Genomic DNA, 26,212 nt, shown 5'->3' with positions numbered 1-26,212 from the left:
GGCCGGGAGGAGGGAGGCGGCGTCGGCTGCGCTGAGATCCCAGAGCCTGAGCCCGGCCGGGACGAGCGGAGCGGAGCGCGGCGGCAGCGGCGGTGGCGGCGGCTGGGCCAGGAGAGGCTGGCGCGCCCGGCGGCTCTGCGAATCCTCCGGCATCCGCCCAGGCGGGCCGCCCCCGCCCGCGGCAGCTCCCCGAGCAGCGGCCCGGCACCGGCGCCTTCCCGGCGGGGTAAATATTGGGGGGCCGCGGGCCCGCGGAGGGGCGCAAACCTGGGGGGAAACGGGGCTCCCTCCGCCTCTTTGTTTTTGCGCGAGAGGGAGGGGAGGAGAGGGCGGACACACGCGCGTTCGCACTCGGGTATGGGGGGGCTGCCCGGGCGCCGCCCGCTCGGCCCGGCGAGGACAAAGGCGCGACTGGGGACGAGGAGGAGGAGGGTGACTATTATTTTGCAGACTTGCCCGGGGGAGGCCCCCCCAGTCCGGCCCGCCTCCCCCTCCCCCAGCTGGACCGTTCAAGGCCCCAGCCAGCCGGGGCGGCCACCCCAGGCTGCGATTTGGGGACGCTGAGGGAGGGGGTCCGGGACTGGGGTGCTGGGGTGCACCCGATACTGTTGATTCGGAATTCTCTCCCAAACCCTGGGGCTTCGGTAGGGTTCACCAGAGCATTAGCAGAGCCCCCAACCCCTTCGCTCCTGGCCTGGGTGCTCCAGACCTGGGGGTCAGCAAGGCTGCTCTCCCGCATGTTGGCTGGGGGCGCTTGGGGGGCCCTGGGGTGATGGGGTGTGTGGTCACCCAGCCACCGATTCTGTTTTCCTTTGTGGAGAGAAAGAAAGGGGTGGGGGTTATTTATCAGATCGGATTCTCCCGTTTCTGCGTGTGAGAAATCCATGTTTTGCAAGTCCCTGTGGAACATAAAACTATGTTTGTGCCCGGGTGTCCTTAGAGAGAGGATTCCCAAGCTCTTCACGCCCAAACTCAAAGTGGGGTGAGCCCCCTCCCCAACTTTTTCCCTTAGTTTTCTTGCATATTTTCTTTTTGGATCAGCCTTCGTCAGGGAGATAGATTTGGGAACAGGGGAAGGGGATCCTGAGTGTCTAAGTTGCACCCAATAAATGCCTGTTTGGGGCTCCTTTGCCTGGGTGTCTGGGATGTTCCTCCACTTTTTATTTTAATGGTCCAGGGACAAGGGCCCTGGCTGGGGAGGGGGGTGGGCAGGGAGTAAGAAAACTGCCCATGTGCCGTTCTGCTTGGTAGTTTGTCTAATTTTTTTTAACCAGTTGAAACTCCGGAATCTTCATGTCCGCCTTTTTTTTTTTTCTCCGTTTATTCCAACGCCAACCCCCCACCCCGCCCCCCAAAGGAGAGAAGCAGCAAAGAACTGGAAAGCCTCTTCCATTCCTGACTCAAGCCTCTCTCCTCTCCTCTGGGAGGCTTTTGGGGAGACAGTGCTGGGACAGTCTAGGCTCTCCTTGGGGCCCTGGCCCCCCGGGTGTAGGAGGGACGCTGGCGGGTCTGGGTGGTAGCCCAGAAAAGTGGTGGTTGCCTGCAGGGCTGATTGCTCCCTCTCTTCTCTGCCCTTCTCTGCCGACAGCCCGGTGAGTGGGGAGGGGTTGGGGGGTCATGTGCAGTGTATTTATGTAAGACACCCAGACGGAGGGCACGGGTATTTATATAACCCGGCGTGGGTATTTATGTAATATAGGATGCGGGTGTATTTATGTTCCTTTCCTAACCTGCGGCTTTCCCGGCTGCCATGTGTGGTCTCTGAATTGGCCTTGGCGGAAGACGTACGGGGCCGGGGGGGGGGGGGGGGGTTGTTTGTGTGTGTACACACCCGCCCGCCCCCCACCCCCTTCCCCAAGCAGGGCTCACAGTGTATGTCTGCGTTTCTTTCTTCCTTTGGAGTGTACACACGGGACGATGTGTATGTGAGGTGTGTGGCATGTGAGTTTCCCGCATATGTGGAGTGTGTTCTGCTGGCAGCCCTGGCACCTCAGCTGGGACTGGCCAGGCGTGTGGGCAGAAGCCCTTGGTGGAGAGCCCGGAGTTTGGCTGGCGCCGGGTGGAGCTCCTTCCTTGTGACCATTGGTGAAGGGCTAGTGGTGGCTCCCTGGGAACTAGTGCTGGGGCTGGGTGTCTCTCCTGGGCAGGAGCTATTGGCTCCTTGCCTCCACTGGGGTGGAGAGCTCCAGCCTGACCAACTGTGGAATAAAGCCCTCCCGTCTCCCCTCCTGGGTGGGTCTGGCTTTTGGGGTAGTACTTGGCATGGGGAAGGGGCAGAGCCTCTGTGCCGCACACAGCTGCTTTTCCACCTTCCTGTTTTGTTTGCCTCCTGGCCCTGGCATGAAATAGGTCCTGTTTGAGAGGGTGGAGGCTGCCAGGTAGGGCAGCAGGAACCCTGTCTGGGTCTTAGGGGAGGAAACTGTCACGAACTTGCTGCTGGGGTGGGGTGGGGAGCAGGTGGCGTGTCCTCCCTGGGCCTCAGTTCCCTGTCTGCAGGGAGCGGCACCTCTTTATAGTTTTCTGCACTTGCCCTCTCGTAGACCCTCTGAGATCTTAGGGATCCCCCATCCCTCTCCTTATTTCACAGGCCAACCCTCCCCATCCCCCAGAGCAAAAACCACCTCCTCCTGGCCTTTTGAGTTTCCTCCTCTGCTGCCCAGACCTTTGCCCCAGGCCAGAGCAGAGGCATCCCTACCAGGGTGGCCCCTGATGTTCCGTGAGCTTGGACACCCAGGGTGGGGCACAGGAAGGAGGGAAGTGCTCAGGTCAGCGCTTTCCCCCCAGACCTCCTCCCACACCACAGAAGCTGGTCCTTCAGCTCAAAACCTGGCTTTGGTCCCCTCAGTTGCTCTGCAGGGCCCTCTTAGGAGACCCTCCTAATCTGGAAGAAAACCAGCCCCAAACTGTTCATCCAAAGAGATCCTTGCAGAGAGTCCTTTGTGAGGTTCTTGGTGTTGTGAGGTCGAGAGAGGGAGAGGACCAGAAGGTGGATGTTCTGGGGGCCCCTTTCTTGCCTTCCCTGTGAGTTGGGGAGGAGACCTCTCTGGCAGGGCACACTGCAGACTTGCAAGGTCTGCCTCTGGGAAGACCAGCCCAGGCTGTGAAGACCTGGCCTCCAATTCTTGGTGCTGGAAGCTGGAGGCCTGGGGTAAGGATGGGGGCACGGGGATCCTGTCAGTCCTGATGGGGCTGAGGAACTCCTTTGGTGACAGTTCAAGCTGTCCTATCCCTGGAGGTTGGAATTTGCTGGTGGTTGCCATGGCCGCACCCCCAGGGTGATCAGCTCCTGCATCCCACCTCCCCATCACCCCCTTTGTCCTTGATTTTCCTATCAGAGTCTTTGCCCATTGTGACTGGCCTGCCTCTGAGAGGCTCCTATCGGAGGGTCCCTGAACGAGTAACCCCCGAGGAGATGCTTGCTTTGCTCTTTTCCTCCTGGGCCTTGTCTCTAGTCCCCATTCTGCCTGGCTACACTGACACCTGTTCTAATAGCCTCAGCACAGGTGGAGGCTATTGGGCTTCCTGACACCTGGTTGCTCTTAGGCAAAGCAAGGCCAAATCCCTTCCTGGACGGTGGGAGGGAGGATGGTGGTGTCCTAAGTTTCTCGTGGCTTTTCCTGACCTTTGGTGGGGGAAGAGTGGGCTCCGGGGGCTAGGCCCCCTTCCCAGCTTCCCTCTTCTCTGACCCTGTGTCTCTGCTTACTTTTGCAGCAAGAGTGAACCATGGAGCTACGTGTGGGGAACAAGTACCGCCTGGGCCGGAAGATTGGGAGCGGGTCCTTCGGAGATATCTACCTAGGTGAGTGTTTCTGGCTCCAGCTCAGTGGCTCTGGAGCCCCTGGGACAGCCCTGGGCACTAGGAGGAAAGATGCCAACATTTCATGCTTTGAAGTCAGAACGTGGCTCTGGTGGCATGTTTTGGTCATTTTGTCCCCAGAACCATCCCAGGTGGGGAGGGAAGCAGCAGGCTGGGGGTGAGGCAGGCCGAGGGGCTCCTCAGTCAGGGCAGGATGGGGTTCCCACTTGCTGCAGTCTGGGCAGAGGAGTGTATTTTTAACTCTGGTTTCTAGCTGCAGATGAGCTGGGTCTCCAGCTGGGCGTGGGAAAACGCAAGCTGGGTTAGCACCCCTGTCTCTTGTCTCCTGGGGGAAGGATGCTGGTGGACAGAAGAGGCTTGAGCAAGCTGATTGCTCCCAGCTAGGCCCCCTCCCTGTGGTCCGGCCTCTTGGAATTCAGCCCAGGAAGGCTTCGGAATGACGCAGGCTCCCCCGTAACCTCAGGGCCAACCTCAGGGCTGGGGCGGGGGTCGGTCTTAGCTTTTAGGATCTCTCTCCCTGGATGCGCTTCCTGTTGAAAGTCTGAGTTTGCTCTCTTGTTGATTAAACAAATCACTGACATCTCACCCTGTCCTTGACCCAGGAGAATGCCCCTTTCTCAGCTGCCCTGGGGGTGCGGGGGCACAGTCAGGGGGCGCGGCCCTTCCTTGGCAGTCGTTGGTCTGGAGGGGAGAGACTGTGTTGGTAATCGTGAATTGGAGTTGTTAGAGCAAGGTGGCAGCCCCTGGGGTTTCTCCCCATTCCTGTCCCTGTGCCCTTGGAAGCATCTGTGCCTCTGTTTCCCTCCTGGGAAAAGAACAATAAGTCAGTTCTGTCCTGGGCAGAGGAAACTGACAGGTCAGTGTGCCATGCTTGTTGCTTCAGAACTCGGGGGGTTTCTCTTACTCAGTGATCTGGGTCCCTGCCCTCTTAGGGTATGAAATCTGCTTCTCAGTGAGCTGCCCCTTCCCCATCAGAGAGGAGGGGGACACGTATGCCCACACTCTCTGGACAGTACTCAGGCTGGGCTGGGCCCTGTTTGAATGCCGTCTTCCCTCACAACAGCCTCTAGAGATGGTGCCGAGCTGTCCCTGCTTCACACATTGAGACGGGGGCGGCACAATCAAGTTGGCCACCGAGGCTTCTCTCCAAAACTAGAAAAGACAGGGAATTCCCTGGTGGTCCAGTGGTTAGGACTCTGCACTTTCACTGCCAAGGGTGCGGGTTTGATCCCTGGTCGGAGAACTAAGATCCTGCAAGCCGTGTGGCGTGGCCAAAAAAGAAAAGAAAACAAACAAACAAACAAACTAGAAAAGGCAAACTTCCTACCCACAGGCCTCCACGGGAGTGAGAGTGTAGAGGACAAAACGTGGGAGAGAGCCGTCAGACCTGGCTTTGTGCGGTTGGTGAAGGTTGTGTGATACTGCTGCCTGGCCCACGAAGGACTTTCATGAGGCACAAGTGAAATGGGCGCGTGGGAAATCATCTTGTAAACTGTAAAGTGCCAGCCAGATGTGCAGGTCATTGTCAGACACCTAGTAGATCACCCTCCTGTGAGCACTGCAGAGCTCAGAACAGAGGGAAGGAACAGTGCAGGCTGGAGCTGTTTGAAAGGTTTGCTCTGTGACTCTGAGCTCCTCTGGGGGGAGGCGGGGAGGCGTTGGGTTGTGTCCACCTTCTCGCCCCAGCGCCCAGCACGTGGGGGCTCAGTGAAGGCCCTTCACATGAATGAATGAGGAAATGGGGGCTGTGACGTGCAGAGGCCTGTGAAGCGGCTTCACTTACGGCAGGAGAGAAGAAGGTGGGGATGTGGGGGCAAGTTCAGGTCCCCAGTCGATCTCTCATGTGCTGTGTGACCTGGGATCTGAGCCTCAGCCTCTCTCCCTGAGCCTCAGCATTCTCATCTGTGAAGGGGGTGCCCATCTCCTTACTGTTTGTGAAATTGGGGTGGGTATAAAGGACCCTCTTATCATGGAGGCTTTGGGCTCAGGACTGAAGCCTGGAGCCACTGGCTTGAGGGCAAAGGGCAGGGAGAGGCAGCTTTGGGCTGGTGCATACCTGCTGCTAGACAACACCCAGCCCCAGGACTTCTCTTTGCAGAAGGGAAACTGAGGCCCATAGATGGAGGGGCAACCCAAGGTCATTCAGAAAGTCAGTGTCCCTGGTCCCTGTGGTGGGACCTTGCTGGGGACAGTACTTCCTGTTTATCCAGTAATCATCTAGTTCATTTTTTAAAAAATATATTTATTTATTTATTTTTGGTTGCATTGGGTCTTAGTTGCTGCGCACGGGCTTTCTCTAGTTGCGGCGAGTGGGGGCTACTCCTCGTTGCGGTGAGTGGGCTTCTCATTGCGGTGGCTTCTCTTGTTGCGGAGCATGGGCTCTAGGCGCGCGGGCTTCAGTAGTTGTGGCACGAGGGCTCAGTAGTTGTGGCACGAGGGCTCAGTAGTTGTGGCACGCGGGCTCTAGAGCGCAGGCTTAGTAGCTGTGGCGCACGGGCTTAGTTGCTCTGCGGCATGTGGGATCTTCCCGGACCAGGGCTCGAACCCATGTCCCTTACATTGGCAGGCGGATTCTTAACCACTGCGCCACCAGAGAAGCCCCCATCTAGTTCATTTTAAAAACTAGGTCCAGGTTTACTCCCCTTTGTACAGGCTTTGGAGTAAATTCTACCAGGGTTTAGGTACTGGCGTTTCTTTTCCTCACTGTATGCCCTTGAGCAAGTGATGACCTCTGCCATCCTTGGCTTCCGCATCTGTAAAATGGAGTTGCGAGGCCTCCAGGGTGGTGAGAAGTAGTGAGATCACAGCATGCAAAAACTGCACATGCTTGGCCCTGCAGTGGTGCTTTTATGTTGTGTCTGTCCCCCAACCCTCAGTCTTGGTTAGGATTTGCTACTGTCAGGAACTGGGTCCTTTTGGGCCTGAGCTGGGGGGTAGGGAGCTGGTTCTCTGCTGGCTGCACAGGCCTCGGGGACCCTGGCCTGATGCAGTGTCCTGCCAGCTCCTTCCCGGGCCCCTCTCGCTGGTGTGGGGATGGTAGTGATTGTAGGGCCTCCCCGGCTGGCCTCACTGGCTCCCTTTGTTCAAAGCTCTGGCCACATTCTTGTCACTGGTGCCAGTGCCAGGGCCTGACTCCAGATGGCCTCTGCAGGTGGGGCTGGGTGCGGCCTGCAGGCCCTGCTTTCCAGGATCGACTGAAGGCGAGCACATTTGTGGATGTGGCCGCAAGGCCTATACTCCTCTTCCAGCGCCTCCTCCCTCTCCCCTCGGCATCGTGCGGGGCCAGCTCTGGTAGGGCCTCACCTTGGCTGCATGGGGTCCGGCAGTGGCCGAGCCTGTGCCACCCACTCTACCAGCCGCTGGCCATGTGCCTCAGGAGCTCTCTAGACCTCTTAGTCTCTGGTCCTCAGTTGCAGATGGGGTGATGGTGTGGGTACTGCCCACCTGCAGTCCCGCCCGGCCCCCGATTGTACCGTCTGTGAGTGAGCCCCCGCCTCAGCTTGATCCTCCCCCTCCCCACCTAGAACTTGCCGAGCTCCCAGACCCTCTAGGGCTGGCCAGGTCTGAGCCCTTCTCTACGTCCAAGTTTGTTTTCCACACTGGCTCGTCCCCCGACAGGGCTGCTCGTTCTCCGAGGGGCCAGGGGCCACCTCTGCCGCCTTTGCCTGGCACTTTTCACTTAATCAAAGTTATCCTTTGTTGTTCCCACAGAAGGTGAGCTGAGCTCCTCCAGGGCAGGGCTGCCTCAGGTGGCCCAGGGCTCGGTATGCGTCTGGTGATTGAATGAATGAGATGCTAGGGAACTGGAGTAGAGAAAAAAGCAGGGGTTCTAGAGACTAAGTTTCAGATCCTGGCTCTGCCCCAGCCAGTTCTGTGTGACCTCAGGCCAGTTACATATCCTCTCTGAGCCTCAGGTCAGTGGTTGTGAGAAGTGAGGGAGGTCAGAGAGGACTGGCAGCTTCCTGGTAGAGTTCAGAGGCAGTGCAGGGGTCTGGTGGTGGTGGGACCCGTAGGCAGCTGTGACAGCTTTCCAGCAGTTGCTTGGGGTCAGAAGCCTTTGCCTAACAGCTTAGGTCCCTGTTCAGGGAAGTTGTGTGGCATTTGGTCATTGACCTTTGGTGTCTCCGTTTCCTCGTATGATACAAACAGTAGTACTGGCAGGATGGTGTAAGAGCTCAAGGGGACAAAGGGCTTTTCCCCTCCACCTCCCCATTTCGGGAAGGGGCGTTCTCCGGGCACCTCTGCTCCCTGTGCAATCTGCTGAGTCATAAGTGCTGAAGGCCCTGCATCATCCAGTGTCTCTTGGTCTCTTCCCCCTGCCTGGGCGGGGCCGCCATCGACCGGACAATTGCAGCAGCCTCCTTCCGGGTCCCACCCCCTCCACACCTCAAGTCCTCTCCGGTCCTTTCTAATACACCAGTGGGTCTCAACAAGGGGAGGGAGGCCAGATTTTGTCTCACAGGGGATGTTCGGCAAGGTCTGGAGACATTGTTGGTTGTTTCACCTCAGCGTGGGGGTGTGCTGCTGGCAGCGAGTGGGTAGAGTCAGGGATGCTGGTAAACACCCTGCGGTGCACAGGACTGCCCCAGAGCAGAGCGTCAGCAGTGCCCCTGGAGTCTCAGGCTCACGGCCAGGATCGTAGCTTGGCATCTGAGCCCCTTCCCATCTCCCCCGACTCACCTCTTCCACTGTCTTCTTCAGCCACCTCGAGCTCCAGCTGCACCAGACCACCCAGCGTTCACTGCACCCGCTCCTGTCGGGCCTTTGCACGTGCTGTGACCACAGTCTGGGATGGTCCTGCTCACACAGCAGGAGCCCTTGCAGCCTTTCCTCCCACTGCATGGCCATTGGACTGCAGTGAGCCCCAGCTCCCCCCCACCCCCATCCTCACTGTCGCCTGGAAACGTGTGAGGCTCTCCCCAGTGATGAGTTTTGACGTGTCAAAAGCACTTTACAGTTTGCAAAGCACTTTCTCTCCCATTGCTCACTGGATTTGGGAATCCACTTTTTTTTATTTTTAAGTGGTTCAGAAATGAAAACACAAAACCAAAAACCAAAACACAAAAACATGCTAAGTGAAAGAAGCCAGTCACAAAAGATCACATATTCTATGATTCTCTTTATATGGAATATCAGGAGTAGGCACGTCCATAGAGACAGAAAGTGGATTAGTGGTTGCCTAGAGCTGGGGCGTTGGGGGAGATGGGGAGCGACCACTAAGAGATGCAGGTGTTTTGGGGATGGTGAAAGTGTGCTAAAATTGATTGTGGTGTTGGTTACATGCCCTTGTGAACATACCGAAAACCACTGAATTGTACACTTTAAAGAAGTAATTGTGTAGAACGTGAATTACGGCTCAACAAAGGTGTTGAAAAAAATGACAAGACGTAACATGGTATCAGAGAAGTGTCCTTTTCCCCTCCTGTCCTCATCCAACCCTGCCCCGTCTTGACTGGTTTCTCATGTTCCTTTTGAGTGTTTCTTTATGTTGATACAAACACAGATACATATTGTTTCCGCACTTTTTTCTTTAACCACTGAAAGGAGAGCATATAATACATACTGTTCTGTACTTTGCTTTTTCACTTCCTGTATCTTTGAGATCTTTCCACTTCTGCACCGAGAGAGCTTCCTCTTTTCTTTCTCCATTGTGTTCCGTTTTATGCATGGGCCTTTCTTTATTTAACCAGTCCCCACTGCTGGACATTTGGGTTGTTTCCAAGCTTTTACTGTTGCAAACAGCCTAAGTGGACAGCCTCGTCCAGGCCTTATTTTGCACTGTGCGAGGGTATCGAGTAAAGTCCCCAGAGTGGGAGCTGGAGGGAGCCGAGAGGCCTTGCAGCCAGGCTTCCCCGGTTCACACGGCGACCGCTGGGGAGGAGCGACCCCTCCCACGGAGAGCGCAGGCCAGCTCGGGTGGACGTGCTCTGTTAATATTTATTTGTTCACTTATTGTGGCTGCTCTGGGTCTTGGTTGCGGTACTCGGGGTACTTAGTTGCAGCATGCCTGCAGTACCTAGTTCCCCGACCAGGATCGAAACCGGGCTGTCTGCATTGGGAACTCGGAGTCTCACCCGCTAGACAACCAGGGAAGTCCCTGAGTAAGCCATTTTTATACTAATGATTTCTTTCTCTCTCTGTGAAGTGTGTGTTTGAATCCTTTACCCTATTTCCTATGGAGTCACTGGTCCTTTTCCTACTGCTTTGTGGGTGCTCACTGTATATTAGTGTGATGTTAGCTCTTTGCTATTGATAAGCGTGTGCACTATTTCTTAGGACTTTGTTTCTGGTGTTTTTGCCGTGGAGAGGGATTCGTTTTTTTGGAGGAGGGAAGGGAGCCTTTTTTTTTTTTTTTTTCTTTAATGGCTTCTGGATTTTAAGTCAGGATAAAAAGCCTTGCCTACCCCCAAATTAAAAGGCAGTGCTCCTTTCTTCTAACATCTCGTTGTTTTACTTTTTTATTAAATGTATAAAACATGTCCATGGTATAAGGCATCCTTCCCAACACCCAGTTGGAGGGGGACATGCCTGTCACCTTGAAGGCCCCTGGTACCCCACCCCACCCCGTCCCGCCCTCTGCTTCCCCCAAACAGAGGTAAGCACTATCTTGACATTTTAAGTTATTCTCTTCTGTTAGTTTTATCGCATGTTTATATCCCTAAACTATATATATTTCAGTGTTGTGTGTTTTGAAATTGAGACAATTAGAACTGTGCTTGCATCCTTGTGTCTCTTCCTTCCTCTTTTTTTTTTCCTTAAATTGAGGTGAAATTCACACAACATAAAATTAACCATTTTAAAAGTACACAAGTTAGTGGTATTTAGTACAGCCCCAGTGTTGTGCGACCGCCATCCCTACCTAGTTCCAAGACGTTTTCATCACCCAGAAGAAAACCCTGCACCTATTAAGCAGGCCCGTCCTATCTCCCCCTGCCCCCAGCCTGTGGCAACCACCAGTCTACTCTTTGTCTCCATGGATTCATCTGTTCTGGGCATTTCATATAATGGAATCAGACAGTATTTCTTTGCCCTTCGGTGTGTGACTTATTCACTGAGCGTAATTTTTTTTTGTTTTTTTTGTTTTTTTTGTTTTTTTTTTTGCGATACGCGGGCCTCTCACTGTTGTGGCCTCTCCCGTTGCGGAGCACAGGCTCTGGACGCGCAGGCTCAGCGGCCATGGCTCACGGGCCCAAGCCGCTCCGCGGCATGTGGGATCTTCCCGGACCAGGGCACGAACCCGTGTCCCCTGCATCGGCAGGCGGACTCTCAACCACTGCGCCACCAGGGAAGCCCGAGCGTAGTATTTTTAAGGTTCACTGATGTCACAGCATGTGTCAGTGCGCCGTTCCTTCTCAGGGACAGGCAGAGTCTGCTGTCCACGCCTCTTTTGATGGACGTTCAGGTGTCTCCACCTTCTGGCTCTTGTGAACGGTGCTGCTCCTTGCTGTCTGCACTCAGGGTTCAGATGCTGAGAGCCACCCGCTTAGCCATCGTGTATGCCTTCCACTGCCTGTGGCATCCCCGGGGTGCTTGCACCACCCTGTAGCCGTCCTTCTGGTGCTGGACTTTGTGGTCTTTGTTGCTGTGCAGGTCCTTCGTGTCGTCCCGGTGCTCACGGTTCTGAAGGGCGTACACTTGGGAGTGGACTGGCTTGGCCAAGGGTTTGTGTGTGTTCAGCTTTGCCAGGTAGAGGCCAACCTGGTTTCCGAAGTGGCTGAGCCAACTTACACTCCGATTTTCCCCCCCCATACCATATTTTGCTCCACTTCGGACTTCCGGTGCGTGCTGTGAGCTGGGCTGTTTTTTCCCAGATGCCAGTTATTCCAAGGACGTTTGTTGCATGGCCCCATCTCGTCCCCTGATTTGAGGTGCCGGCGTTATCCTGCCTGTCCTCAGTTCTTCCAGTCGTCGTGCCCTCCTCCGGACTTTCTCTGTTGTCTGTGTGCTAAGACTACACCGTTTAGTTGTGGCAGCTCAGTCCCGCTTGGCCCCAAGGAGCCAGCCTCTCAGCCTGGCCCCCAGCCCTCCAAGTCAGCCCACCCCTTACTGTAGCTGGGGAGACTGAGGCCAGGTGCGGCGGGGATTTGGGTCTTTCTTGAGACAGCCTTGCCCCCCTCCCTTCTCTCCTCCTCATCCCCACACCCCAGTGACCTTACCTGTCTTCAGCTCGGGAGTCCTCAGTAGCTCCCACGCTCCAGGATGAAGTTCCCCTTACTGGTCTGTGAGCGTTTTTCGGCTGTGCCCTGACCCCCCTCGCATCCAGCCTTCCTGCTGCCCCAGCCTCCGGTTCTCTGAATGGTCCATAGCCCTCACCTCCTTCCCCTGGCATGAGCTGCAGCTCTGGCTCTCCCCTCCCACCCAGGCTGGGTTGGGTGCCTGCTCTGTGTCCCACAGTCCCTCCGCTTCCCTTGGATACAGGGCCGGGCCCTGTGCACAGCCTCCCCCAAGGGGCGCTGAGCTGCTTGGGGGCAGACACTTAGTTGGTCCTGGTCTGACGCTGCCTGCCCAGCTGAGTGTGACCCCGGTCCCTTGCCCCTGGCAGGTGCCAACATCGCCTCTGGTGAAGAAGTTGCCATCAAGCTCGAGTGTGTGAAAACGAAGCACCCCCAGCTGCACATCGAGAGCAAGTTCTACAAGATGATGCAGGGGGGAGGTGAGGGCTGGAGGGGGCTGGAGGGGGCGGGGCCTGAGGAGCTCTGTGCCTGTGCAAGTGCTTGCGCACGCACGTGGGAGGGGCCCTGGGGCTGGGCGGGGTGGGGAGTGACCGACCCTGACAGCCCTGCGCCCCCGCAGTGGGAATCCCGTCCATCAAGTGGTGCGGAGCCGAGGGAGACTACAACGTGATGGTCATGGAGCTGCTGGGGCCCAGCCTCGAGGACCTCTTCAACTTCTGCTCCCGCAAGTTCAGCCTCAAGACGGTGCTGCTCCTGGCCGACCAGATGGTGAGTCCCCCACCTACCCACTCGGGCTGGGGACTGGGCTCCCAGCTTCCCTTCCAACCTCCACTGCCCCGTCGTGCCAGTGGGTGCTGGGTACCCAGCTGGAGGATGCTGGAGCCAGGAGGCAGTGACAGCGACGTAGGACGGGCCTGGTTCCTGGACCAGGACCACGGGACCTTGACCATCAGCCGTGGTTGGGGGGTAGGTAGGGAGGGGGTATTAAAATGCAGGTTCCCAGTTTCCACTCCAGACCTGCTCGGTTGGGCTTCCGGGCAAGGCCTGGGACCCTGCCCTCAGGTGAGCGTAAAGCCTGTGATCACACAGACCTGGGTCCTGTCCCTGTGGGGTGACCGTAGGTGAGCTGCTGGGCTTCAGTCTCCTCAGGAGCGTCTTCCCTTTGCTGGGTTGTTGTGCGGTCACCTGGGACGCCACACGGTGCCTGGACCAGAGCAGGAGCCCACGGACAAGCAACGCTTAGGTCCTCAATCCCTTTATAGGTTCAAGGGAGGAAAATTTTAGGAAAAGAAAATTTAAAAAGCGTAGAATTCTAGCCCTGGAATGATACGTGGAGATCTTGTTACACAGGGGTCTGTAGCTGTGGCTGCCCTCCAGAACGTCTGCAGACATCCTCCAGTTTTAGGCTAGATGTGTGTGTGCAGAGGAGGGTTGTCAGATTCTCATAGGACGGGAGACTCAAAAAGGGTTTAGGAGATACTCAGAAGCCTGAGGCCCAGGGAGGGCACCAACCTGCCAGAGGACCTATTGTGTGCCTATATGTTAATTTAAGTTTCTAACACATTGTTTAAAGGAAGACAAGGGCCTGTGTGTCCGCCTTACTTTGATGTCCTCTGGAAGCCAGGGGACAAATCCTGTCGGTGTGCTCCCTGTCGGTGTGCTCCATCTCTGTCACCCCTGCCAAGTTTAGGGTTCACTGGTCCTCCTGTTCCCCCCAGTCTGGTTGCCAGAACAGCCTTCGAGATGCCTCTTTGGTCCCTTGAGGGCCTCTCATGTCCTCTGTGGTGTAGAGCCAGGCAGGTGAGGCCTGAATGCCTTTCTGGGCTTCATTTCTAGATCTTGCCATTCGCTTCCCTGCCTTGCTCTCTTTCCTTTGTCACAGCGAACTTGATGAACTCTTCCTTCAGAGTTCCTCTCTACTGTCACTTCCTCCAGGAAGCCTTCCGTGACCCGACCCTTGAAATCATCATACATGGTGATTGCAGACTGATCTGGCCCTCCCCCCCGGCCCGTGGCAGGGACCACGGATGTGTTTTCCATCTGTACAGCCCCAGCCCCTCTGTGGAACATGTGCTGAACGACTTGCTCTCCCCTCCCCCAGATCAGCCGCATTGAGTACATCCACTCCAAGAACTTCATACACCGGGACGTCAAGCCCGACAACTTCCTCATGGGGCTGGGGAAGAAGGGCAACCTGGTGTACATCATTGACTTCGGCCTGGCCAAGAAGTACCGGGACGCCCGCACCCACCAGCACATCCCCTACCGGGAAAACAAGAACCTGACTGGCACTGCCCGCTACGCCTCCATCAACACCCACCTGGGCATCGGTGAGTGAGCGAGGCCCGGGAGCAGAGTACACCTGCGGGCTGCTGGCCAGGACCCTGGCTTTCCTTCTGCAGCCTGGGTTTATTCCCCTGGCTGGCCGCACAGGCAGGTCTTCTCTTTCACAGGAAGAGCTGTGGGGTGCTGAGCACCCGCCCTCTCGTGCCTTACTCATCCCCGCAGCAGCCTTGGTGCGCAAGGCTGTTTCCCCATTTTTTTTTTTTTTATAAATTTATTTATTTACTTTTGGGTGCCTTGGGTCTTCGTTGCTGTGCACAGCCCTTCTTTAGTTGCAGCAAGCGGGGGCTACTCTTCGTTGTGGTACGCGGGCTTCTCACTGCGGTGGCTTCTCTTGTTGCAGAGCACAGGCTCTAGGCGCGCGGGCTTCAGTAGTTGCGGCACGAGGGCTCAGTAGTTGTGGCTCGCAGGCTCTAGAGCGCAGGCTCAGTAGTTGTGGCGCAAGGGCTTAGTTGCTCTGTGGCATGTGGGATCTTCCTGGACAAGGGCTCGAACCCGTGTACCCTGCATTGGCAGGCGGATTCTTAACCACTGCACCACCAGGGAAGCCCTGTTTCCTCATTTTTACGTGTGGGGAATGCTGGCTCACCGTGTGACACAGGTCGCTTAAGGTCATACAGCTTAGCAAGTGCCAAAGTCAGAACTGACCCCAGCCCTGTCTGATGCCACTGCTCGAGCCTTATCCGCAGGGTGGGCCAGGCAAGAAGGCCCCGGGGTGCCTACTGCATAGTTGCTGAATGAATGAGAGCCTGAGCTGGAAAAACTAGGCCTAGGTTGTGTTGGAAAAGCTCAGCCTCGGGCCCCTTCTCTGTAGAAGGGGGTGATAACAGTGCCTGTTCGTAGTGGGGCTGCAGCAAGCCAGCATGTGACAAGGGGGGGCTCGTGCTGGGTGCACGGGGGGGGGTCGTTCCCCTCAATCAAGGAGCATGTCCTGGAGAAAGGGGTCCTGACTCCCGCCAGCCGGGAGCCCGAGTGGACCCTGCCCCTCACCTCGTCCTTGACTCTGCAGAGCAAAGCCGTCGAGATGACCTGGAGAGTCTGGGCTACGTGCTCATGTACTTCAACCTGGGCTCCCTGCCCTGGCAGGGCCTCAAAGCGGCCACCAAGCGCCAGAAGTACGAGCGGATCAGCGAGAAGAAGATGTCGACGCCCATTGAGGTCCTCTGCAAAGGCTACCCCTGTGAGTAGCCCAGTGCGGCAGGTGGTTAGCCTGGGACCCCTGAGGCCCCTTCTGAGGGGCAGACGAGCCTGTCCTGGGCTACCACTGCCTGGCACCAGAACGTCAATCACAGGCTCTGCCACTGTTCAGGCACAGCTAGGAGGCCTGGCTGGTAAATAGCGAGTGTCCCCAACCCACACTCCGACCTCACCTCGTAAGGGCTGAATGTCAGGAAGAACTCCGGACCTTCCTCTTCCTGGGAGTCTCCTTCACTACTCTCACGGAACACCTCACTTCTGACACTTCTGGTCACCAAAGGTCTGGGGTTCTTTTCCCCTCAGCAAGCCATTCTCTGACACCAGCCGGGTGTCCTAGAGTTTAACTCAGTTCCGACACTATCTCCCTGGAGGTAGTGTCAGATCCCACAGGGTAAGGGCTCCGTCCCACAAGGCTGTCCCCACCACACTTCAGATGCCGGTCACGAGTCCAGGTTGCCACCTGTGCGTCTGGTTGATGGGCTATAAATAAACCTGAGGTTCCCATGACTCCCTCCTTGGGTTTGATTAATTGGGCTCACAGAAGTCAGGGAAGCACTTACTTGTTTACCAGTTTATTAAAGGATGTGGTAATGGATACAGATGAACAGCCAGTGGAAGAGATAGGTAGGGTGAGGTTTGGAAGGGTCCCGAAAGCAGGAGCTTCTGTGCGTGGAGTTGGGGGGTGTCACCCTCCTGATGTGGATGTGTTCACCAACTGGGAAGCTCTCCAAACCCCATGCTATTGGGATATTTATGGAGGCTTCATCACGTCGGCACGGGTGATCATTGACTCCATTGCCAGCCCCTCTCCCTTCTCTAGAGAAGTGGGTGGGGCTGAGGGCTGGAAATTCCAAGCTTCTGATCATGGATTGGTCTTTCTGCTGACCTGCCCCCATCCGGGAGCCCTAACCCAGAGTCTCCTCCTTAGAGCAAAAGGTGCTCCTACTGCTCTTACCACCTAGGCAGGTACAAGGGCTTTAGGGGCCCAGGGGCAGGAACCAATATATATATTTCCTGTTGTCTCACAAGGGTCCTCTCTTGCCTCTGATTTTCAGAGGAGGAAATGGAAGTTCTCCTCCTGTGGCCTAGAGTTCCCATCGGGCTCTTGACAGTCTGAAGTTCATAGATTGTTGTAGGGAGGACGGCCTCTTGGACCTTGTCTTGACCCCTCTTAGACCAGCAGTATCTGTAGGGACGGTGGCTGGGTGGGACTCCGCCGGCTGTTGGGGGCCCTGGGGGCACACGGGCCTCATGGTGACACCTTCTGTCCCCTCCACCAGCTGAGTTCTCAACATACCTCAACTTCTGCCGTTCGCTGCGGTTCGACGACAAGCCCGACTACTCCTACCTGCGCCAGCTCTTCCGCAACCTCTTCCACCGTCAGGGCTTCTCCTATGATTATGTCTTCGACTGGAACATGCTCAAATTCGTGAGTCACCTGGAGGCCGAGGCGGGCTTGGGGGACTGGATTGGGAAAGCCAACGTGACCCCGTAGCGGGTGGGGCTCCCGGAAGATGGGAGCTATGAGCCGGACAGTGCAGGTGACGTCACCGGGGTCCCGGAGCCCCCGTTCTCCTCCCACTCCAGCGTCATCTGGGCTGACGGCACGTGCTGCTGCGGTCAGCGGGGCCCAGGCGGGCACCACCTCCCACCACACCCAAGAGGGCCTGTTTGGGCCTTGAGTCCATCTTGGGTGCCTGGATGGGTGGGGCCCAGATGGTGCTGGTGGGCCCCCCTGCTGTCTTGATTGTGGCCTACACCATCCTGCTTTTGTTGCTCTGTACCTCCCAGGTGGCGGCCTTCACTGAGGCCCCCTTGGCCTGCCTGGACCCCTTCATTGTGGTTTCCTTCTTCCTGGTCATGGGACCCTGGGTCTTGCTAGGCGCCTCCTCTCTCTGTCTCTGTCTCTGTCTCTGTCTCTGTCTCTGTCTCTGTCTCTCTCTCTCTCTCTCTCTCTTAAGAGTCTTGCGGGTGGGGTGGGGAGAACTGTTGTAGTCAGCTGGGCCTAGAGCTCCGGAATCTGTGAAATCCTATGTCTTGTTTCCCATCTCTTCTGGAAAAGGGGGCTTCCTCGAGCCAGGCTCAGCCCCGTGACAGCGACGCTATTGCACTGCCCAGGCCCCGCCCCTGTGCCTGTGCCGGGTCCATGTACCCACCCACGTACTGGTAAGGACCCTCCAAGACCTGGCCTCCAAGACGTACTGCTCAGCGGGGTGAGCACAAGAGGCTGAGCCCCTGCTGTGCTCTCTCTGTCCCTTCCAGGTGCCTGGCACCCCTGGGCACCCAGGACCCTCCAGATAGGCCCATGGAGGAGCTGCCCGCCCCACACTCCTGGCCTGTGGTCTGGACCTCAGGGCCCCAGTTCTGACATCCCCAGGTGTGCCTGAGCCCACCGGGGCTAGGCCCAAGGAGACATCCCTTGGCATGGTGGGAGTACAGTGGAGAGGCATGATGGAGAAGGCCCTGCTGCGAGATTCTTGGGGACAAATCGGCTGCCTGATGAACAGAGCCTGAAGGAGGGACGATGTTCACTGCCCTGGAGGGGCCTGGTGGCAATGGGCCCCAGGAGCAGCCTCAACCGGACCCTGTCGGTGGCCTCTGTATCGAACCTGAACTCATTAAACGCCGCTACCTGTACTGCGTTCCATCGTGGCGTGCCTCTTGGTGGGTGCCCTTGGCCTGCCCCACCAGATGCTCAGGACCGAGGCCTTGTTCTCCAGGACGCTGGGATCGGCACTTGGTCTTGTGCCCCTCCTCCCTCTGGCTCTCAAACAGTGGCCTGGTACTGTTCCCTAAGGAGTGGGGCAGAGGTTGGGGGTCCCACAGGCCGAAGGGCCCCAGGGGTGAGAGATGGGCAGTGGGGCACCTTTCACCCCAGACCTTCCGGCTGGGAGCACAGCTGAGGGCCCGGGGCCAGCTCTTCTTGCCCCAGGGCACTGCTCAGGGCACTGGGCACCCGCTCATCCATGTAGAAAGCCATTCCTGAGCCTGGTTCTGGGCTGAGTTTGGCCCTTTTCTCGGTATAGCTCCAGGAATGGATTTTGCATCGTCCAGGCCTGAGCCCTCCAACGTGGTAGCCACTGGCTACGTGTGGCTAATTTTTAATGAAAATTAATTAAAGCTGAAAACGTACTTCCTCAGTTGCGTTTGGCACATTTAGAGTCCTCAGGAGCCACAAGCGGCTGGCTAGCGGCTGCCATGCCCAGCAAGGCGGATGTGAACATACCCATCATCACAGAAAGGTCTGTGGGACCTGCTACTCCAGATGGCTCCTCACACAGCTGCTCGTGGGACCATCCAGCCGACAAGATCTCGCCTCACACCAGGCCGGGAGCACGCTCTCCACCCATTGCTGGCACGCTGACCCCTTCCTGGGATTCCCTTAGAGACAGGCCCTGGACTCAGAAGCTGAGCAAAGGCGCCAACAGCCTTATCCTGCCCCGATCTCTGACTTGAGGGCCATCATACTGGATAATCGGGCACCTTTGACCCCATCACCACTGGAGTGAGCTCAACCGCCTCCGCTGCCCCTGGCAGAAGTATCTGCAGACACGTGATGGAGACCTTCCACACTTTCACCTCGAGACCAAGCCCCTCCCACATCACCCCTTCCCCGCTGCAAGAAACCTTCATCAGCACCTACCAGCAGACTGGACACCATGCTGGACGCCGTGGGCCGCAGGCTCTTCCATGGGAAGGATCCTGCCCTTGACTGAGAACTTCCCTCCTTGGAGTGGCCGCCTCGTATCGTTTGGCATCAGGGCCCTGGAATCCCCGGATACCTGGAGCCTGGGATGTTGCTCTCAGCACACAGAGCCACTGTGTTCCGAGGTCTAACTAGCTGGCCAGGGGGAAACTTGACACAGCCAAGGACAGGGGTCCATACGACACTGGTGAATGCTTGTGTGACTCTGATGTTGACCTTTTTGTGTTTTCACATGGGCAAATAAAAAGCCGAGAGACCTCCCTGGTGTGCGTTTCTTGAGGCATCACTTGGGTTGGTTGGAAATGGAGAGAGTAGCTCACCTCAGCCTGCCGCAGGCCTGAGCCTGCCGTTGGCCTGAGCCTCCTGAGGCCACAAAGGGCAGGGGCTCCAGCCCTCCGCTCATCCACGGCCCCTGGGCTGTGCACCTCTGAGTGAATCCCTTGGCTTCACTGAGCCCGAGTTTCTCCCACCAGGGAGTGAGTTCATACCTGCCTTGTGGGGTTGATGTGCCCTCTGCCCATGGGATGGGATGTTCAACGAGTGGCTGCTGCAGCTCATATCATAGGTTTTGCTGTGCTTCTGGCCGGACATTCTCTTTGCCAGTCTGTAATTGAGTGGGTGGGAACCCGGGGTGAGGAGTGGAGGTCGGGAGATGCTGCCCTGGTGCTTCCATCTTCCAGGCTTGTGGGTGGGAGGGCTGGGAATGTGCATCCCTAGAATGTTCTGCTAAGTCCTCTGGGGGTGCGGAGAGCAGAGCGGGACTGGGTGGCGGAAGCCTGGGTTCACACCCCAGCTCTGCTCTGAGCTGTGTGGCCCCAGGAGGGTCCTGAGGCCTCTCTGAGCCTCGGTTCTTCAGTAGGATTCAGGGATCATTCTGATTCCCAGCCGCTATCTCCCGGAATTGCTTCAAGTCAAAGGGCCACCCCTACCCCATCTCCCAAGGACAGCAGGGCCTTCTCCGCCAGTTCTCTGGGAGAGACAGGGTTGCAGGAGCCCGCACCCCGTGGCCCGTGAGCAGGCCCCCAACTCAGCCTGCAGGTCTCTCCGCAGATGCGGCCCCCCTCATGCCAGCCCCCGCCCTTCTCTGTGGACGACCCCAGGACCAACTAGGTGACGCGGCCAGGCGCCGCTCCCATGCCGCACTCCTCTCTGGGCCTTCCTCCTTTCCTCCTGCACTGGGGGTGGCTGTGGCCAGACGGCAGAGCCCCCAGGGGCTCAGGCACCCCTTCTGCCACAGCCTGCCTGCTGGGCCTCTTTTTCTTCCATGGGGCATCTAGCCCATTCCTTCTCCAGCTCCCATCCCAAGGCAGGCAGCATCTGTGCGGGTCCCCTGGGCCTCTTGGTTGTGGTCCCCACAGCACCTGCCAGAAGCCATTGCCAGGTCCAGGGGCAGGGGAAGAACAGCCCTTTGAAAAGATTTCCTTGCTAGGCACTGGGAAGCCTGGTTTGAGTCCTGGCCCCACCTTCAGCTAGCCTTGTAACTCTCTCTCTGGGCCTCTGAACACCTGCCCTGCTGTATTTGGAAACCTTGAGGAGCTGGGGCCCCTCTGTATACGGAGGGGACCCAGGTTGGGAGGGCCACGGAGTACCCTTGGTTGTCTTGGGGCACGCGACCTCCCTCTGCCCCTCGGGCCCAGCTTCCTCCTTCCGGGCAGTTGTGTGGCTTTGTTTCTCTGTGCGGTGTGATCATGGGTCATTTCCAGGTCTCTTGGGCTTCCTGCATTGTGGGGAGGAGGTCGGACCAGAGGGTTTCTGAGATGCCACTTCCCCAAGACGCCCACCTGGCCTGCCTCCCCCCGCTCTGACCCCGAGGGAGTGCCAGATCCCGGAGCACGCTGACCTCGCAGGGCTGACCAGGTCTCATGTCACACCCACAGGGTGCAGCCCGGAACCCCGAGGACGTGGACCGGGAGCGGCGAGAGCACGAGCGCGAGGAGAGGATGGGGCAGCTCCGGGGGTCCGCCACCCGGGCCCTGCCCCCTGGCCCGCCCACTGGGGCCACCGCCAGTCGGCTCCGCAGTGCGGCCGAGCCTGTAGCTTCCACCCCTGCCTCCCGCATCCAGCAAGCTGGTGAGCAGACACCTTGGGCAGCGCACGGGGCCCGGCGGGGGCGCGGGGCGGCCGGGGCCCCAGGTGCTGAGCGCAGCTTCCCCCCTCTTCGCCCTCCAGGCAATACTTCTCCCAGAGCGATCTCACGGGTCGACAGAGAGAGGAAGGTGAGCATGAGGCTACACAGGGGCGCACCCGCCAACGTCTCGTCCTCCGACCTCACTGGGCGGCAAGAGGTCTCCCGGATTTCAGCCTCACAGGTGAGCTGCCCTCACGCCAGCCCTTCTGTGCCTCACAGCCGAGCCAGGAGAGGTAACCGCCCCAGCAGGCGGTAGAGCTGGAACCCAGCCCTCTGCCAGGGGCCCAGCCTGCGTGGACGGCGGGGCGCTCACAGAGGAGGGGCTCGTGGTCCCTGCCATCAGCGAGCCCCCGCCGTCCCGGTCAGCACAGGATGGAGGGATGGGTGGACCCTGTCGGCTGGCCCCACTTAGGGGCCATGTTTGGGCTAGGGAAGTTGGGAAGGGGGAATCCGGGGTTGCCCAGGGAAGGGGTCCGGCAGAGGTAGGCAGGAGACCTGCTCTGGGCCTCCTGCCTATGGTGGAGGAGTCTCAGCAGGACAGGCTACAGGCTGGGAGTCCAGCGGCTCCATTCACATGTGGCCTTGAGCAGCTGCTTTGCCGCTGGGGGCAGGGTTCTTGTCTTACAAAACAGAGACATCCTGGGTCCTTGAGATCACGTACCCCTGCCCTTGGCTTGAGGGGCTTGGGTTGGGGGTGGGGCTCCACGGTGGGGAGAGACTTGCCGAAGTGCCGTGGCCAGCAGCTCACCCCTCCCACCTTTCTGCCTCCCTTCCCAAAGACGAGCGTGCCATTTGACCACCTCGGGAAGTGAGGAGCCACCAGCGGACCAGTATTTGCTTAGGTGAGCCGATGTCTGCTGCGGACATAGCCCCGTCAGGTCTGGAAACGCCCACGGCCCCCTGGAGGAGCCCAGTGTGTGCGCTGAGCGGGCCCGGCCCACGCCAGCTAACTTCTGCTGGAAAACTCCCTCTTGCGTGGGGCAGTCCTCCATCCCCGCTTTGCCTTAACTATTCTGGAAGGTTGGTAGCAGAGACTGAGCCCGGGGCCCCACACCGCGACCTTCCCCAGGGCTCTAGCCTTGTCCCAGCCTCTGGGCCGTTAAACGCTTCGTTCATGCAGAGCACGTAAGACAGGGCCCTGTACTCAGGAGTTTATCTGCTGTCAGAGAAGGCCCTTGGCGGCTCCGCAAGCCCAGGAGAGGCCCTTTGGCTAGTGTGGGCCTCCATGGAACTTGTGGTTGCCCGAGGCCTTGAGGTGGGATGTCGCAGCTCTGCACTCGGGCCCCGCTTGGGAACCCGCTTGGGGCTCCTCTGGCGGTACGTAGGGGGATGTCGGAGCTCCCTGGGGAACATGTACATGGCCGGCAGCGGCTTACATTTCACAGGCTTGACCTCGCACCAGGACATCTTGAGTACGATCTGCTTTTTGGAAATGTATTCCACAGGTAGCTCTGGGGCATAAATCGGAGTTGACCTTCGTCAGACCCCAGGCCCAGGAACCAGTCCATCCGTGGCAGGGTGGGGCAGATGTGTGGCTGGGGGTTGGCTGCTCACCGAAAGGAGGGAGGGAGGCTCTGTGTCTTTTCTGTGAAAGTGGAGCACCTACTCTGTGCCCCAGAGAGGGACCAGCTCAAAGCCTCGGGGGCAGGAAGACAGGAGCTGAAGGCCGCTGGCAGATGGGTGGCCAGAGGCAGATGTGCACCTGATCTGTCTTCTCTCTCCCCCTTTCTAGTGTCTTCACTGTATTTTCTTTTAAAAAAACAACAAAAAGATGGGGAAAAAAAAACCACTCGAACAAAAAGAAACAAAACCCAGCACAAAACCAACGATGGATTCTATTTCGAGTCTTTTTTTTTTCTTTTTTTTTTCTTTTTTTGCCAATGGCAAGAAGATGGGATGCCCTCGGCATAGAGGATCCTCGTCCCTTCGCACTTCCCGCTGCCCACAGCCTTCAGGCTGCCAAACGCTCCCAGACATCAGGCTCCACTTGGCGGACGCCACGGCCCTGCCACGGCCGCCGCCCGACATGGCTGGGAGGGGGACACTTCTGCACTGGAGCTGCAGCAGGTCCTCGCGGGCCCTCAGGAGGTGGCCTGAGGAGCTGGGGGAATGGATTGGTTGGTCAGAGGCAGGTCCCACTGGGTATCCATGAGCCTTGGGACCACGGGAGACGTGTGCAGCCCCACCCCCCTGAGATGACGGCCGCCGACTTTCTGTGTTGGGCTTTTGCCAGTGCCCCCCTCAGCGTTTGGGTCCCTTCTTTGCCTGTCCACAGAGACCTTGAGGAGGGGGTGGTGAGGCAGGGGGGCCAGGAGTCCTTGTGGGCGTGTGTGTATGTATCTGACCTGTATCTCCCAGGACAGCAGATGTGCCGCCCACCTGCCAGGCCGACTTTGTGTTCTCATGCCCCTGACGAGGACATGGGGGTGGGCGGTGACCTCCATGCCCCTCAAGGAGGGCACAGAGGGTCTTTGACACCACCGACCCCTGAGACTGTCATCAGCCTGTGGTCCCCCTTTTCTGGTCTTAGGGCAGAATCTGTGGAGACTCCTTCCAGAAGGCATCTGGCTCCTGGGTTATACATTAATTCCCTGGTCCTGACACTCACCTGGGGTCAGGCCTGGGCACTGGATTTATCCATCCTGCCTAGTTAACACTCGTTTTTACTTTATTTTTGTTTGTTTTTTTCCATGTGTGTATTTCCTAATTTATTTACCTCTGTTTCCCCTTTATTTTCTTTTTCTTTTTTTTTAATTAAAGAGCAAAGCTTTTTATTACTTTGTAATTTAAAAAACAAAAAAAATACTGATGAACTTTGGGGGGAATTTTGTACTTTTTTCCTGTGTAAATATTGGACTTTTTTGAGCTTTATTGTGGTTGTTAATTTGAAGTAATAAAGTAGAAAAGGATAAAGTGACATGGGCAGCCCTTGGTCCACCCACCTCTTTGCTCTGGGGGCTTCTGTCCAGCAGACCTGGGAGCCGGGGACGGCTGAGGACACCGGGGAGTACTTGGTACCTCCCTGGGACTGTTTTAACCCTGTGCTTCAAAGACCACACACAAACCACCTGGGGACCTCGTTAAAAAAAGCAGCTTCTGACTCAGGAGGGCTGGAGTGGGGCCTGAGAGTCCGCATCCGAACAAGTTCCAGGTGATGTCCACAGCCCAGGACCACACTTTGAATAGGAAAGTTCAAAACGCTCTTCACATGATCTTATCCACAATTCTGAGTTATCTTAGCCATTAATTCTGAGTTAGGTGTTAATCTCCCTGCCTTCAGATGAAGAAACAGTGTGAACGTAAAATAACTTGCCCAAGACCACAGCTCTCCTGGGTCCAATGGCACCTGTGCCACAGATGAGCCTGGGCAGTTCCTTCAGCCAAGCTTTGATAAAGGAACAGCCCTCAGCCTTGGCTGCCTTTGTCTGGCCAGCTTATACAAGAATTTGTCTAGCAGTCCATGTTTATCCAGCACACATTACTTTCCTGCTTCTCATTCATTAACCCAGAAGCCACTGTTGCCACGATCTCCACTCAGGCAACAGCTCAGCCTGGGGAGGGGGTGGAGGGCTCAGAGAGACCGCTTGTAAGTCCTGGGCATCGCTCAAAACCCTCATAATTCAGGTCCCTTCCAGTGCTGGCGTTCGAAGACCCTATGACCCCACAGCCTGGCTCAGGCCTGGTAAAGGGTCTCCTTCTGGCCCTCCTTGTGAGGCTGAGGCAAAGGTGGGTCCTTATTCTTAACCACCAGGAGATGCCAGAGGGCCCTGCATTGTAGGCAGTGAACCACAGGGAGACCTGCGTTGGAGCAGGGTGACAGTGTAGTTGGTGATTCCTAGCCCCTCCCATCTGACACCAAACAGTGTGATGTTACCAACTGTGGGCGCTAAGGGGAAATACAAGGAGTTAATCTTTTTTTAAAAAAAATTTTAATTTATATATCTTTTGCAGTGAAAATCTTAGGTCCTATTAATACTAATGTGCTTATTTGCTGTATCCTATAATATACGTAAGTTCCAAAATTACAATTTTAATGTTACTACTAAAAGTATACCTATGGATGGGAATTCCCTGGCTGTCCAGTGGTTAGGACTCCAAGCTCTCACTGCCGAGGGCCCAGGTTCAGTCCCTGGTCAGGAAACTAAGATCCCACAAGCCTTGTGGCCAAAAACAAACAACAACAAAAAAAAGTATACCTATGGAGTAAAAAGTTTTTTACAGGTTTTTTTTCCCCCTTAGAATGTATCTAAGGAAATACTGTCAGAGTATAGTGCCCAGAAGTAACTTGAAATTACTCTTTTCTCTGTGCTCTGTGTGGTTATTTTATTAATTTAAATAATGAATGGGTGGGGCTTCCCTGGTGGCACAGTGGTTAAGAATCCGCCTGCCAAGGCAGGGGACACAGGTTTGAGCCCTGATCCGGGAAGTTCCCACGTGCCATAGAGCAGCTAAGCCCCTGCAGCACAACTACTAAGCCTGAGTGCTGCAACTACTGAAGCCTACGTGCCTAGAGGCCGTGCTCCGCAACAAGAGAAGCCACTGCAATGAGAAGCCCGCACACTGCAACGAAGAGTAGCCCCACTCGCCGCAACTAAAGAAAGTCTGCACACAGCAACGAAGACCCAACGCAGCCAAAAATAAACAGATAAATAAATAAATAAATAAATTTAATTAAGAAGAAAAAAATGAGTGGGCTTCCCTGGTGGCGCAGTCGTTAAGAATCCGCCTGCCAATGCAGGGGACGCGGGTTTGAGCCCTGGTCTGGGAAGATCCCACATGCTGTGGGGCAACTACGCCCGTGCGCCACAACTTCTGAGCCCACGTGCCTAGAGCCCATGCTCTGCAAT

At 56.9% G+C, this 26,212-nt stretch overlaps 1 protein-coding gene across 6 annotated transcripts; it reads left to right on the top strand.

The window, feature by feature from the left end:
• Positions 1-23,252, top strand: LOC309829779 (casein kinase I). Of its 6 annotated transcripts, none has more exons than XM_082665986.1 (11): positions 1-226; positions 3,712-3,799; positions 12,360-12,470; positions 12,611-12,759; positions 14,093-14,321; positions 15,344-15,514; positions 16,812-16,960; positions 21,115-21,307; positions 21,407-21,546; positions 22,145-22,207; positions 23,098-23,252. In XM_082665986.1, the coding sequence occupies exons 2-10, from the start codon at positions 3,724-3,726 to the stop codon at positions 22,175-22,177; spliced, it is 1,251 nt and encodes a 416-aa protein (XP_082522112.1). In that variant the 5' UTR covers positions 1-226; positions 3,712-3,723; the 3' UTR covers positions 22,178-22,207; positions 23,098-23,252. The 6 variants fall into 6 exon arrangements, with proteins under 6 accessions (XP_082522112.1, XP_082522115.1, XP_082522116.1 ...); XM_082665987.1 differs by lacking the exon at positions 1-226 and adding an exon at positions 1,465-1,592; XM_082665988.1 differs by lacking the exon at positions 1-226 and adding an exon at positions 2,868-3,148.
• The last annotated feature ends 2,960 nt before the right edge of the window (positions 23,253-26,212 follow it).

The sequence above is a fragment of the Grampus griseus genome (genome assembly GCF_964374135.1).
Source record: "Grampus griseus genome assembly, chromosome: 11".
Lineage (NCBI taxonomy): Eukaryota > Metazoa > Chordata > Mammalia > Artiodactyla > Delphinidae > Grampus > Grampus griseus.
This window is presented reverse-complemented; position numbering and strand designations above follow the sequence as displayed.